Below are 15592 nucleotides of genomic sequence, written 5' to 3'. Positions count from 1 at the left end.
CTGTCTGTAACTCCAGTTCTAGGGAATTCAGTGTCCTCTCATTCTCTGAGGACATCAGATACACACAAGTGCACAGGTATACATGCAGGTAGAACACTCATGTACATAAAAGAAAAATTTGGAGAGCTTTTCATGGGTTACTTTCATTGTCTTTTTTTGTAATAATACTTTTATGTATAATAGTATGTGATACAAATATAATAGGCTTGTTGTAAGCTTATTATAAAATGCATGGATAATGAAGTGTACTTTTTTGTGTTTCTTTTCATTTAGCTCCTGGGCTATAGTGAAAAGCCAATAAATCTACAGATGTTTATTGGAACAGCCGATGATCGGTATTTACGACCTCATGCATTTTACCAGGTGCATCGTATTACTGGAAAGACAGTTGCTACTGCAAGTCAAGAGATAATAATTGCCAGCACAAAAGTTCTGGAAATTCCACTTCTACCTGAAAATAATATGTCAGCCAGGTATCTTTGTTTTTTGTTCGTTTGTTTCTTTTTTTCTGGGTCAGGGTCTCATTGTAGACCATGCTGGCCTCATATTCAGAGAGATCCATCTGTTTCTCTATCCAGGTATCTTAAAACCTTTGTTAAAATGAGCAGTGAGCTAGCTGAGCAGTTAAAATCCTGTATTATTTCAAAGAACTAGGGTTATGGTCTGAGCACCCACAGCAGGTGGCTGACAACTGCCTGTAATCCTAGCTCCAGGGATATCCTATGCCCAGGGCCTTCACAAGAACCTGCACTCATGAGCTTGCATGCACATCTACCTACCCACCCACACACACAATTAAGACAAATAATGTTTTTTAAAACTTTATTTTTAAAAAAGTCAGGTTTCTTTTCTTGAAACAATTCTCAAAAAAATACATGGTTTGTTTGGTTTGGGTTTTTAATTAACTATAAAATACTTATTGTTTTAAGCTAACTTACCAGTGTTATATAATTCTGGAAAGTTTATTCAGGAGGGCAGTAGGTTTCATAATTTCTGAAAGAAAGTTGCTGACTTCTGCCTATATTCCCAGAATTTGGGATGTAGAAGTAACCCTTGAGTACATAGAGAGTTAGAGGCCAGCCTGATCTATGTAAGACTCTGACTCAAAAACTAAGTACAATAGCCAGGCATGGTAGCTCATGCTTTTAAAAGTCTCAGCACTCAGAATCAAAGATAGATGGATCTCTGTGAGTTTGAGGCCAGTCAACATTTCCAGTTCTAAGCCAGCCAAGACTACACATTGAGACAACCTCAAAAACAGACAACCTATGAGTAAACAACAACAAAAATACAGAAAAAGGTACTTTAAATATATGGTGCTGGTATCTGTTTTCTTATCTACTCATAACGTCTTCCTGTCTTAAAAATAGGATGAATGTGAATGTTAGTGTTACACCCTGACTGCGAACAGGTTAATTTGTTAGTATATACATGTAATCCTAGCACTTAGAAGTCTAAGTCAGGACAGCTTTGAGTTTGAGGTCATTTAGGCTACAAAGTGAGACCCTATCTCAAAAAACAAAAATAAGTAAGAGGTCATTTCAAACATAATTTAATATGTATTTTCATTGCTAAATATGAGTTTTTCTTTATGAATCATACATATGGGACTGGAGGGATGGCTCAGGGGTTAAGAGCACTGACTACACTTACAGAGGACCTGAGTTCAATTCCCAGCACCCACATGGCAGCTCACACCTGTCTGTAACTCCAGTTTCAGGAGCCCTGACGTCCATGGCAAAAACACCAATGTACATAAATATATATATATATATATATATATGTATATATATATATATATAAAGAGAATAAAAGTAAAGCATTTTAAGAAAAAGAAGTATCATATACATTTTGCTTTTTTTATATCACTTTTTAAAATTTAAACATTTTTTCAGATTTATTTTGTGTCTGGATATTTTGCCTATATGGATATCTGTCTACCATATACCTGCCTGGTACCTAAGGCAGTTAAAAGAGGGGCTCAGATTTTCTGTAGTTAAAGAGTTACAGATGATTGTGAGCTGCCATGTGGTTGTTGGAAATTGAACTTGGGTCCTCTAGAAGAGCAGTCAGTGCTCTTAATTGCTGAGCCATCCTCCAGTCCAGAATTTTAATTTTAATATATTTATTAAAAAATATTTTTAGATCTCTGATTTCAAGGCCAGCCTGATCCACAAAGCTAGTTCCAGGACAGCTAGGGCTATTACATAAAGAAACCCTATCTTGGAAAACCAAAGTGTGTGTGTATATGTGTTTGTGTGTGTTTGTGTTTATTTTAAACCGGGCTTAGTGATGAGCTCCTTTAATCCCAGCAGAGGCAGGCAGATCTCTGTGTGAGTCAAGGCCAGCCTGGTCTACAAATCAAGGACAGAGAGCTATTATACAGAGAAACCTTGTCTTGGGAGTGAGCACTTTTTAAGATTTATCTATTTTATTTTATGTGTATGAGTGGTTTGTTCAAATGAATATCTGTGTCTTGTGTGTTCTGGATGTGATGTTATGGACTGTTGTGACCTTGTGGAAGCTGGGACTCATGCCCGAGTCTTCTGTAAGAACAAGTACTCCACGTCTCCAACCTACTATTATTTATTTCATTTTATTTTCTTATATGTGTGTGTGAGCTGAGTATATGTATGTGCCCCATGTGTATGCAATTCCCAAGGAGGTCAGAAGACAGTGTCAGACCCTTTGGAACTGCCTGGCTAGGTACTAGGAGCCAAACTTGAATCCTCTGCATGAGCAGTAAACCCTCTTAACTGCTGAGCCATCTTTACAGTGCCTTACTTTGTTGGTGTATAGGCTCAGGTTGGCCTTGAATTTAGGGTATTCCTCATGCTTCAATCTTCCAAGTATTGGGATTATAGGCATGTGCTATCACAATCACCTCAAATATTTGTTTGTGACCAGATTTAGGGTACAGAGTTCTTAATGGAAAATTTTAGTTGTTTGATTTTTGAGATAAGAGTCTCTTGTAGCCTGTTTTGGTCTTGAACTCACTATGTAGCTGAGGCTGAACTATATAACTCTTGATCCTTCTGCTTTTCTTCCTCTCAAATGCTGGAATTATAGGTGTACATAACCTGGCAAATTGACAGTGCATAACTATGCAGTTGAGTTGTTCAGAACCAATTTCTGAATATGAAATTAAAAATGTTTTTTTTTTTCTAGTATTGACTGTGCAGGTATTTTGAAACTCCGAAATTCAGATATAGAACTTCGAAAAGGAGAAACTGATATTGGCAGAAAGAATACTAGAGTACGACTTGTATTTCGTGTGCACATCCCACAGCCCAGTGGAAAAGTTCTTTCTCTGCAGATAGCATCTATTCCTATTGAGTGCTGTAAGTGAGCTTGCAATATGCTAAGATTTTAATGTAAGTTTTGTATGTTTTGATTAAAATGGGATACATATTAAAAATACAAACTGAGGTATTATTTCTGAGTTACTGGGTTTTTTTCTGACATGAAAATAAGCTAACAAGATGAGAAGAGTACTAATTTTATGTTAGAAAATGTCTTCTCACTATAGTTTCATTCTTTTCTTCTCTGCCTCCCTCTCTTTCTTGTCTCCTACCCCAAGTCTGTGTGTTGGGATCAGTATAGGTTTGTGTCATCTTGTCCAGCTGTCTTACTTAGGGTTTTCATTGCTGTGAGGAGGCACCATGACCATGGCAACTATAAAAGGAGGTTTAGTGTATTATCATGACAGGGAGCATGGTGGCATGCAGGCAGATATGGTGGTGGCTACATCTTGGCTTACAGGCAACAGGAAGTCGGCTGACAGTCACACTGAGGGAAGCTTGAGTAAAAGAGACCTCAAAGCCTACTCCCATAGTGACATACTTCTTTCAACAAGGCCACACCCACACCAACAAAGCCACACCTCTTATTAGTGCCTCTCCCTATGAGATTGTGGGGCCAATTACATTCAAACCACCACACTAGCTATAAATGAAAAACATCTGAGGATCCTGTCATGAAGTTGTGATCTTGATGCTTTTAGTTGTCACTTGATTATCTTTGTTTTACTTAAATGTTAGCCTTCATATAATAGCATCCTGTTTTGCATGCTTATTCCTCGGCTGAATATGATTTAATGATTTTGGTTGGGGAGTTTTTTTTTTTAATTACTATAAATTTAATTACTATAAAATTATTACAACATCAAAATCGCCTCCAATTTACAAACATAAGATTTGAGAAAAGGTCCTAGAACTTGCCTTGTGTTCAAGCCTGGTAGGTCTCAGAAGGTTAGCTGGTGTGACTGAATAATTGAGAATGATGTAAACATATATAGTGGAAGATATCCCATGTATTATTCATACAAGTTTATTTGTCTGTTGATGAACTTGTGCTTAGAACACAAGTTTTACTAATATTTGTAGTTGCTGCTAAGGTTTTATTTCTGTTACATATACATACACATATAACTTTTTATTTTAGATTTATTTTATGTATATGTTTTGCTTGCATGTGTATATGTATCCCACATGTGCCTGGAGAGGTCAGGAGGGGATGTCAGATCCACAGGAACGGTTACGAATAGTTATGAACCATCATGTGGGTAGTGGGAATTGAACTCTAATTTTCTGAAAGAGCAACTTGTGCTCTTTTCTTTCCTTTCCTTTTTTGTTTGTGTTTTGTTTATAGCTTTGGCTGGTCTGAAGCTTACTGTGTAGATTAGGCTAACCTTGAACTCACAGAGATTCACCTGCTTCTGCCTCTCAACTGCTGAGATTAAAGGCATTCATCACCACGTTCGACTCATAAATAGTTAACCACTGAGCCAACTCAAAAGTCCCTGGGTTTAATTTTGGAAAAAGGAAAGGAAAATTTATTATATTCTAATATTAATACATACATGCATATATTAAAATAATAGCTTAGCAGTTCAGAACAGGAAGTAGCAAGAGTGGATCAAAAAGCACTTCATGAAACTTGATAGTTAAGTAAGACTATGCATTTAAGATCAGACTTTGTCCCTCAAACCCTGTTGAGATAGCAAAATGTAGTCATTGCAGAAACACGGTTGCTTGTAGACGTTAAATAGTAAAATGTATGTTTCTTTTATGCTTTGGTTATTTATTTTAAAAATTGTCCACCATGTAAGTCTAATGTGATATTGATTGAGTATTCTAAGGAAAGGGTTGTTTGTCTTTTAGTAGTTATTTATATACTTCTTTTAATTGTTCATAGTTTAATTACATAGTTTTGGACTTGATTTTTGTAATTAGGTTTGTAAATTTTTTAACAGGTCTGTGAAAGACTTATAATCAAGAAGCTAAATTCAAAATAAAATATTAGGTAAATGTATGGGAGCCAATATGAAGTTAAACTTTATGGTTTTTTTTTTTTTTTTTTTGCAGTTGTAGCCTAAGAAATAATTTCATACCAATTCAGTATAACTCTCTTGTTTCTAAACACGTTAGCTCTTTTATTACTATTGTCTTGAATTTTAAAAGCCTAAGTAAATTAGTCCCAATGTTTATTTCGTAGTTTGAGCTCATCTTGTATGTGTGAAATATTTTAAAATAATGTTTTGGTTTTTTTTTTAACTTTTAAAATAGCTCAGCGATCTGCTCAAGAGCTCCCTCATATTGAGAAGTACAGTATCAACAGTTGCTCTGTCAATGGAGGCCATGAAATGATTGTGACTGGATCTAATTTTCTCCCAGAATCCAAAATAATTTTTCTTGAGAAAGGACAAGGTAAATAATATAAGATACAAATTAACTTCAGTCTAAGTGGTGAAAGGATGAAATAAATTACGTAGATATTTCAGTTATATAAAACACCAAATAGTTTTCCTAAAGCTCTAGATATCACCTAAGTACTGGGTATAATTGGGAACTTAGAGTTAATAAATTTACATATAAATGTTAAATTCTCTTTAATGGCATATTAAAAATAGAATTCATCCAGCATTTCCACTCCTTGATAAATTCTCAGGAAACCTTTGAACATGCCCACACAAAAGCTGAGGGTACAAATGTTTATGACAGAATTGTTCATAATAGCTCCAAAACGCAAAGAATTAAATCCTTGCCAACTGATGAACAGATAAAAATAACGTACTATATCCACACTGTCCTAATTTCATCTCTGTTGCTGTGATAAAATACTGACATTAGGTGACAAAGGAGTTTTTGGTTATAATTCCTGGCTCCACTCTTCTGGTTGGAAATAAAGGCAGGAACTTGAAGCAGCTAGTCACATCCACAGTTCATGACAATACCTCACTGGCTTCCCCCGGGCCAACTTGATCTAGATAATCCCTTCTTGAGACTCTTCCATAGGTGATTCTAGAATATGTCAAGTTGACAATTAAAATTAGTCATCTTCAGGCAATAATGATGCACACCTTTAATCCCAGCACTTGCAAGGGGGAGGCAGGCAGATTTATGTAAGTTCAAGGCCAGCCTGAATTGCAAAAGTGAATTCCAGGACAGCCAGGACTATACAGAGAACCCCTGTCAACAAAAACAAAAATAAATAAAAATAAGAATGAAGTACTACTGATGCATGTTATAACATTGAAGATATTAAGAGAAGCCATCACAGAATACATAGAATAAGCAATTCATAAAGATAAGGAAGTAGATTTAGTGTATTGCAGTTGTTTGAAATTATTATAAGTAACTAGGATGATAAAAGATAAAATGGTCTGAAATTAGTAGTTGGTTGTACAATTCTAAATATCCTAAGATGCATACTTTAAAGGGATGACATTAGCCAGTTATTGTCAAAATATCACTTTTTGTTGTTTTGTTGATAGGTAGTCCTGGCTGTCCTGGAACTCACTTGTAGACCCAGGCTGGTTTTGAACTTTGAGATCTGCCTGCCTCTGGCTCCCAGGTGCAAAGATGTGTGCCACCATACCTGGCTTTGAAAAAAAGAAATCTAGAACAGGAACAACAGAAAAACAAAAATATAATTAAGGTTACTGACTTGCCTCTTGTTTCCCTTTTTTCCCCTTTCAAACAGATCCCTCACCTAATTAACCCTTTGGTTTATTTGTCTGGGTTTTTGCTTTTGTTTGAGACTAAGTCTCATACAGTCCAGGCTGAACTTAAGTTCTTTGTGTTTTTGTTTTATTTTTTTAAGACTTGGTTTCTCTGTGTAGCTCTGGCTGTCCTGGAACTCACTTTGTAATCCAGGCTGGCCTCAACTCAGAGATCCACCTGGCACTGTCCTCTTCTCCCCTTTTCCCCATCTCTCAGTCTCCCCCTTTCTCCCTCTCTCCCTCCCCACTTTGGAACCTAGAACTCAATCCAAAGACCTAGCTGGACTTGAACTCACAGAGATCCATGTGCCTCTGTCTTGAGTGCTGGGAGTAAAGGCATGTGCCACCACTGCCTGCCTTTTTTTTTTTTTTTTTTTTTTTTTTTTTGTAAACAGACATCTGTGTGGAAAAATATTCTCTCTACCAATAATTTCTGATACTACATATGTTAGATTTTCTGTTTTCAAACTTGAATTGCTTTTAACTATAAATTTTTTCTTTCACTAGATGGAAGACCTCATTGGGAGGCTGAAGGAAAAATAATCAGGGAAAAATGTCAAGGGGTAAGAAAGTCACCTTAAGTTTTTAATTAGTAAGAAATACTTCAGTTTGAGTAGAGAAATGGATCAGTGGTTAAGGTTACTTGTTGCCGAGGACCTGAGTTCAGTTCCTAGTACTCAACATCTGTAACTCCATTTCCAGGGAATTACAATCTCCTCTTCTGATCTCCTCAGATACATACATATAGACAAAAGCTTATGCACATAAAATAAAATAAATGAATCTGAAAGAACATTTTTATAGAAAAAGAGGTAATATTTAAGGCCAGGCATGCTGAAATGTCTTTAATCCCAGAATTTGGGAGGCAGAAGTAGGTATATGTCTGTGAGTTGAAGGCCAGCCTAATCCTTGTGAGTCCCTAACCCCCTAAAAAAGAAAAAAGTGTTTAAGAAACTTGAGAGAAAATTGAATAATGTAGCTTTATGATATGGGAAAGAATATTGAGAATAAAGAAAGTAAGTTAGAATTTTGAGAAATTTCAAAGTGTGATACTTTTCTGATATTTGGATTAAAGTTTAAGAAAAATAAACAAACATGGTGGTAGTGACACATGCCTTTAATTCCAGCACTTGGGAGGCAAAGGCAGGCTAGATGTGATACTAGCTTGTAACTGCAGCACTCAAGAGGCAGACCAGGAAATCCAAGTTTAAATGACAAATTCAAGGCTAATATAACATGTTCCTCCCGGCCCCCCAAAGTGACTGATCTGGCTAATTATATATCAACTTGATGTTAGCTACAGCCACTGAAGAAGAGGGAGCTTCAATTGATGCTTCCATGAAATAAGGCTGCAGGCAAGCCTGTAGGGCATTTTCTTATTAGTGATTGATGTGGTAGGGCCCTATTCATTGTGGGTGGGGCCACCCCTAGGCTGGTGGTCCTGGGTTCTAGAAGAAAGCAGGCTGAGCAAACCATGATGAGCTAGCCAGTAAGCAGTACCCACCCTTCTGTGGCTTCTGCTTCAGTTCCTGCCTCTAGGTTCCTGCCCTGTCTGAGTTTCTGTCCTGGCTTTCTTCCATGATGACAGTAATATGAAAGGATAAGCCAAATAAACTCTTTCTTCCCTAAGTTTAGTTATGATGTTTCATGATAGCATTATTAGCCCTAATAGTACAGTTAAAATACTTCTTTTTGTGTAGTTACTGCCCATTTCTTTAAAAATACCAACTTTACTTCATTTAAAAAAAATCAAAACAAACATGTATGGTGGGAGAAAACACTAATGATTTGTTATTAAACACACTCTCTAACCCACAGCTGCTTATTAAGCCTCTCAGACCCCTTCCTGAAAGAAGCTGTGATCTTGTACCTGTATTAGCCTAGAGATAGTCTTTTCCAGGCAAGAAAAGACTACTTTCATAATGCTTCCTAAATACGTGGAATGGTTAGGTTGATTATTAGATTTGATTTTGGATAAAGGTTTTCACTTTGTTGTTTTATATACTCCCAACTTAGCTGTTTTGAATATAAAACTCATTCTAAGAAATCTAACCCAGGGGCTGGAGAGATGGATCAACAGTTAAGAGCACTTGTTCTTGCAGAGCCATCTGAGTTTGGTCCCAGTATGCACGTGGTGACCAAGAACCTCTTATAACTCCACTTACAGAGAATCCAACATCTTCCAACCTTATTGGGTACTACATACATAAGCACAAAACATGCTTGTAAGACAGATACTCATTTAAAATAAAAAACTATAACAAATTGAGAAATGTTAAACACGATAATATACTAAAATGGGCCTTCCATATATATATATATATATATATATATATATATATATATATATGAATGTTCAGTACATATTTCAGTACATAGTATGTAATGAGATAATATCTATTTATTTTAAAAGGTCTTACAATATAGCTCAGGCTGGCCTTGAATTTGTGATCTGCCTCTACCTCCCGAGTGCTAGGGTAACAATATGCATCATCATGCCTAAAAACTCTTTATTTTTGCTACAACTAGAAAGGCAATTGGGCAGGTAAAATTAATTTCTTCTTCATTGATTAAAGATTTTGTTTCCATCAACAAGGTACTAGCATAAATAAATCTCAAAATGACTTATGTGACTAATTGATATGCATAATTTTCTATGATGGATTCTTTTGTATAAGAGTAAAGTTTCATGAGTTGCTTTGAATTTGGCAGGTGCATTTCATTTTTAGTTCTGAGCATAACACAACTTGCTTTCCTTGTTCCTTAGGCTCACATTGTCCTTGAAGTTCCTCCCTATCATAACCCAGCAGTTACAGCTGCAGTGCAGGTGCACTTTTATCTTTGCAATGGCAAGAGGAAAAAAAGCCAGTCTCAACGTTTTACTTACACACCAGGTACAAGAAGTTGTGATGGTTTAGAGTTTTCTTTCATAATAAGAATCTTGCATAAAATGTCTGATGTAATGTAATGTCAACATGTTCTCCCCACCCCCACCCCCTTTGTTGTTTTTCCAGACGGTTTCTTTGTGTAGTCCCGGCTGTCCTGGAACTCACTCTGTATATCATTCCAGCCTCAAACTCACAGAGATCCACCTGCTTCTGCCTCCCAAGTGCTGGGATTAAAGGTGTGTGTTATCATTGCCCATTAGAATTTGTATTGACTTTAAATATTAGGATTAAGAGATGAATATAGATTTGAACTCTTCAGAAGTTCTCAGAAATCGACAACACTGTAAGAAAGGAAAGTGTGTACTCTTGGTTCATGAACTTCCAATGTGCTTTTAACACCAAATAAAGGTAGTATGTCCACTTCATGGTGTCTTCATTATTTTTTCTGAGACAGGGTTTCTTTGTTATGTAGTCCTGACTATCCTAGAACTCCTTCCTTATGTAGCTCTGACTGTTCTAGAACTCCTCAAACTTAGAGATCCATCTGCCTCTGCCTCCCAAGTGCTGAGATTAAAGATATGCACCACCATGCACCGACTTTTATTGCATTTTCATTTGATAAGTAATAATTGTACCTGTCTGTGAGCTGTAGAAGATATAAAGTTAAAATTGATGTCAGAGTTCTTGATTTTATGTGTTTCCCACTAACCAAGGATGTATCCATACCTCTTTTTGCAGCAGTTAAAAATGATTTAATTTTCCAGAGTTTTCTTGTTTGTTTTGTTTTGTTTTATTGAGACAGGGTTTCTCTGTGTAATGGCTCTGGTTGTCCTGGAACTCAATTTGTAGACCAGGCTGACCTCGAACTCACAGAGATGGACCAGCACCACTCAGCTTCAGGTTTTTATTAGGGCATAGCTGTTACATTTAGTAATATATACTAATGGCTACATTAAAAAACAAATATCTAGAAGAAATTGAATTAATAAAAAAGAACAAATATTTATAGAGGTCTTTTATGTGATAGGCATTGTGCTTGTCACCAAGGTATAGAATAATAATAATTTTTTTAAGAAATTGTAGGGACTGGAGAGATGGCTCAGAGGTTAAGATCTCTGACTGGTCTTCCAAAGGTTCTGAGTTCAATTCCCAGCAACCACATGGTAGCTAACAATGATCTGCATTGAGATCTGGTGCCCTGTTCTGGTGTGCAAGCATACATGTAAGCAAAATACTATATAAATAAAATTGTAGCCAGGTGCTCACCCTTAATCCCAGCAGAGGCAGTTCTACAGAGGAAGTTCTAGGAAAGCCAAAGCTATGCAGAGAAACCTTGTCTCGAAAAAACAAAACAAAAAAATTATAATGAGCCTTCCTCTTCAAGATTTTACTCTTTCAAAAACTTGTTTAAATTTAATCTAAATTTTTATCTTACATGTATGGGTGTTTTGGCCGCATGGATGTCTGTGTACCACATACTTGCCCAGTATTGATGGAGGCTACAGAGGGTCTCAGATCTCCTGAAACTGGAGTTACAGATAGTTGAATCCCATGCTAGTGGTAGGAATTGAACCCCAGTTCCTCTGTAAGAGCAACTAGCCATCTCTCTAGCTCCTCTTGCAACAACTTTTACCTTGTATATACTAAGTGAATAGATTAGGTGCTGGTTGTTTGTCTGTCTAGAAGGGTTTTCTTCTTCATCTCCTCCTCCTTTTGTGCTTGTTGTTTGTCTGTTTAGAAGGGTTTTCTTTTTATTTTTTGTTTGTTTGTTTTTTGAGGCAGGTTGAGTCTTACTCTGTGACTGGCCTAGGATTCCATCTGTGGCCCAGCCTAAAACTCTTGGCAATCCTCCTGTCTCATTTTCCTGGGTGCTAGAATAACAGGTATATGCCACCACATAATACTGATTATTATTAAGGGTTATTAATTTGAAATCTATGTCAGACTGGCTATATTTCATTTATAGTCTATAAAAACTTACTATGTTTTCAAATCTTACTCATACAAAGCTCTTGTGGTTAATGAGATCATAGAAAATTGTTGTTGTTTTGTTTTTTGAGACAAGGTTTCTTCTGTATTGCTTTGGAGCCTGTCCTGGAACTAGCTCTGTTCCTATGGGCTCCTGACATATAAATCTAACCGTTCACAGTTATGAATTAAAAAACAAACAAAAAAACCCTACTAAACAACTCATCGACACAGAATGGCCTCGAACTTGCTGTGTACCCCAAGCATGCTTCTTGAAGCTCATCTTCCTGCCTCTGTCTCCAAAGTGCTTGAGTTAATTACAGAGAGTTCCAGGTGGTTCTGGAGATTGAACTCAGGACTAGGCAAAAATTCTACTACTGAGCTACATCCCAAGCCCTGAAAATGTCACACTCCTGTTACATATTACATCTTATTTTGGTTGTAAGCCTAGCCCTTAACGGCTGAGCCATCTTTCCAGCCCCATATTACATCTTATAAGTCTCCTAAAATTCTGTGATCCTAGCTGGGCATTGGTGGCTCACACCTTTAGTCCCAGTACTTGGGAGGCAGAGGCAGGCAGATCTTTGTGAGTTTGATGCCAGCCTGGTGTACAGTTCCAGGGCAGCCAGAGCTACATAGTGAGACCCATTCTTAAAGCAAAATAAATGAATATCAACTTTCTGAGGAAGGTGAAAAGAAATAAGATTTTAAAATATATAGGTTAATGCCAGCCATGATGACACATCTTAATACTCAGGTAAGATGAGCAAGAAGATCATAAATTCCATCCTGGGCTATGTAATGAGACCATGTCTCAAAAAAAACTATAGAGGTAGGAATGGACTGAAGGGGATAATTCTGATTCCATACTCATGAATTTATAGACCCTAATTCTCCCTGTTGTGTTAGGATATGTTTTTGTTATAGTTTTTTTTTTTTTTTTTTTTTTTTTGTTTTGTTTTGTTTTGTTTTGTAGTTACTACAGTTGTTTGTTTTTTTTTTTTTGAGAGAGGATCTTACTGTGTATCCCTGGCTGGCCTGAAATTAGCTGTGTAGACCACGCTGGTCTTGACCTCGTGGAGATCTGTCTGTCTCGGTTTCTGCTTCTGCTTCTGCTTCCTGAGTGTTGAGATTAAACATATACATCTCCATGCCTAGCTGTGTAACTTCCTGATGCTGCACTCAGATGTTATCAAGTACTGTTGTGATGAAACTCATCTCTGTCCTGAATGAGGAAGAATGCTTCTGTAATTGCAAAAAAAAAAAAGAAGCAGTAGGGTGAACAAATTAGAGGTATTGATTACTACCTAATAGTGGTAGTGATTAAAAAGCAAACAAAAACAGTAGAGGCCACCTCATGAATAGGGACAACACTCTAAAGATATAAAGATATAATCCCATTGGCATTACATATTAAAGTGAAAATCAGTAGCATCCCAGGATGGAGAACATTGGGTTGGACTATTGTCATTGACACCTTATTTTCTGAATAGAAATGAAGGGGCACATACTGATTAAAGGAAAAAATGGTCACACAGATATGTTTGGACAGCCCTTATTCTGTTTAATGACTCTGTATTGTTTAGCTTTTTTCTAAAATGAATTTTGAATTCTTTTATTTTTACCAAAACACTCCATTACTTAAATGTCTTTCTAAAACCCTGTCTAAAATACCTGTGTGTTTGCTTTGGATTTCTGTAGACCTTATTGCATTAAACTTGTGATCCTCCTGCCTCTGCCTCTGAAATAATAAAATTTCAGGACCATAACACCAATGACACATAACTTTTGAAAAATGGAAATGGGCTTATCTCACATATATATTATTAATAACTGATCATTTTATTTTTTAATTGTTTTTATTGTATTGATTTACTTGTGTGTTGGTATATCTGTCTATGTGTGTACTACAGTGTACATGTGGAGGTCAGGAGACAGTTTGCAGGAGTTGGTTCTCTCCACCTTGTGGGTCCCTGGTATTGCCAGGTTGTAGTAGAGTACAACATTCTATCTATGCTAGTGGTGTTACCTGAACATCTGCCCAGGCTGTGACTTCAGGTTTTCCATAGTGGGAGTCCCTGCTCCACATCAACATCCTTGAAGCTATTGAAACAGCATCCTGGCCTCTGATGACTAGCAGAAGTTATTTGTAGTACAGCTGCAATCAGATCTGTAATTTTGGATATAATGAGGTTACTGTGCCTTCGTGTTTGTTTGTTTGTGACAGAGTCTCACTGTATAACCTAGGGTGGTCTGTACTAGGTAACCTAGGTTGTCTTCAGCATGAGATTCTTATTCCTTAGCCCCCCATCTATAGGGTTCTATGCATGTGATTATGTGGCGAAAACCTGCCCTAAATTCAGAAAGTCAGGTCTAGTTATATGATCCTGGTAGTACCCATCAATAAGGGGACTGTAGAGACAGCTTAGAGGTTATATGCACTACCTGCTCTTCTAGTACACCTAGGTACAGTTCCTGGTACCCACAAGACAGCTCTCAAACCATTTAAAACTCCAGTCCCATGGGATCTAATACCATTTTCTGGTCTCCTTGGGCACCAGACATTCAAGTGGTGTACAGACATATATTCAGGGAAAACCTATACACACAAAATAATAAAAATAAAATAATTTTAAGTTTCTAAGACCAAACTGGTTTTATGTAGTTTTTAGTGGATTGCTTTATTTTTCATATAAAAATGCAAAACCAAGCCAGATGTGATAGTCTACACCTATAATCATAGCACTCAAGAGACCAAGAAGGGTTACCTTAGTGCAGGGCTGGACAGCATGACCCTGTCTCAAAGAAAACAAAACAGAACTGGGAATATAACTCAGTAGAGTCCTCACTTAGCATGCATAGAGCCACTGGGTAAAGGGTACTGTAGTATTTGTATGTAATAACAATTTTAAAAATATGTAAAAAAAATGCATGCATATATAAGCTGCTGTGTTTATACTGGAAGAAGGGCTGCTATTCTGTAAGTCCTGCTCTTTTGCATCTTCTACTTAAAGGGCAGTGTGAGTCTACCCATGGTTTGAAACTTAATAGGCTACTAGATGGGTTGTTGTGGGGTTTTTTTTGGGTGGGGTGAATCCCTACATCTAGATTTTTGTTGTTGTTGTTTTGTTTTTCTTTTGGATCCCTGCATGAAATAGTATTTGAATTTTAAGAATGAACATATAAGTCATAAAAGATAATCTGTTTCTAAAATTGAACTCATTCTGTTTAAGGCCTCTTTAACTGTATTTCTATCCAAGCAAGAATAAATAAATTGCCACAAATGGGCCAATAGTAAGGATGCCTATGTTTTGGTCAGTTTAAAATGTCTACCTCTTACATACTAAAAAAGTAGTAATACTTGGTTTGACAAAATGGAACTAACACAACAGAGCAAAATTTTCAATTTGAGAATGCAGATGTGGGTCAGAAACATAGTAATAAGCATTGAGTCTTGCCCCCCGCCAAAGGTAGATAGATGTTCTACTGTAGTTTTTAGTTCCTTATTTTATGTCTCTGAGACACAGTTTTAGCCCAGCCTGTCCTTAGCCTTGGTCTTCCTGTATAGCAAAGGCTGGCCTTGAATTCCAGATTCTCCTTTCTTTACCTCCTAAATACTGGGATTATAGGCATGTACTACTACAGTCAGTTATTTTGTCTCTTTTTTAGTTCATAGTAAGCAATCAGTTATATTACAAAGGTCTCCAATTATCAGAATTAAAGAGATGAGAGT

General features: G+C 36.7%; 1 protein-coding gene across 2 annotated transcripts in view; it reads left to right on the top strand.

Moving 5' to 3' along the window:
* Window positions 1-15592, top strand: part of Nfatc3 (nuclear factor of activated T cells 3) — a 78886-nt gene that overhangs the window by 34632 nt on the left and 28662 nt on the right. For both annotated transcript variants that reach the window (XM_051201474.1, XM_051201473.1), the window contains exons 4-8: window positions 274-473; window positions 3169-3341; window positions 5568-5708; window positions 7511-7566; window positions 9771-9897. In XM_051201474.1, coding sequence (XP_051057431.1) covers window positions 274-473; window positions 3169-3341; window positions 5568-5708; window positions 7511-7566; window positions 9771-9897 — 697 coding nt within the window. The remainder of the gene's footprint in view (window positions 1-273; window positions 474-3168; window positions 3342-5567; window positions 5709-7510; window positions 7567-9770; window positions 9898-15592) is intronic.

The sequence above is a fragment of the Phodopus roborovskii genome, unplaced genomic scaffold (genome assembly GCF_943737965.1).
Source record: "Phodopus roborovskii unplaced genomic scaffold, PHOROB, whole genome shotgun sequence".
NCBI classification, from domain to species: Eukaryota; Metazoa; Chordata; class Mammalia; order Rodentia; family Cricetidae; genus Phodopus; species Phodopus roborovskii.
Note: the sequence above shows the minus strand (reverse complement) of the source record. Positions and strands in the feature narration are given on the sequence as shown.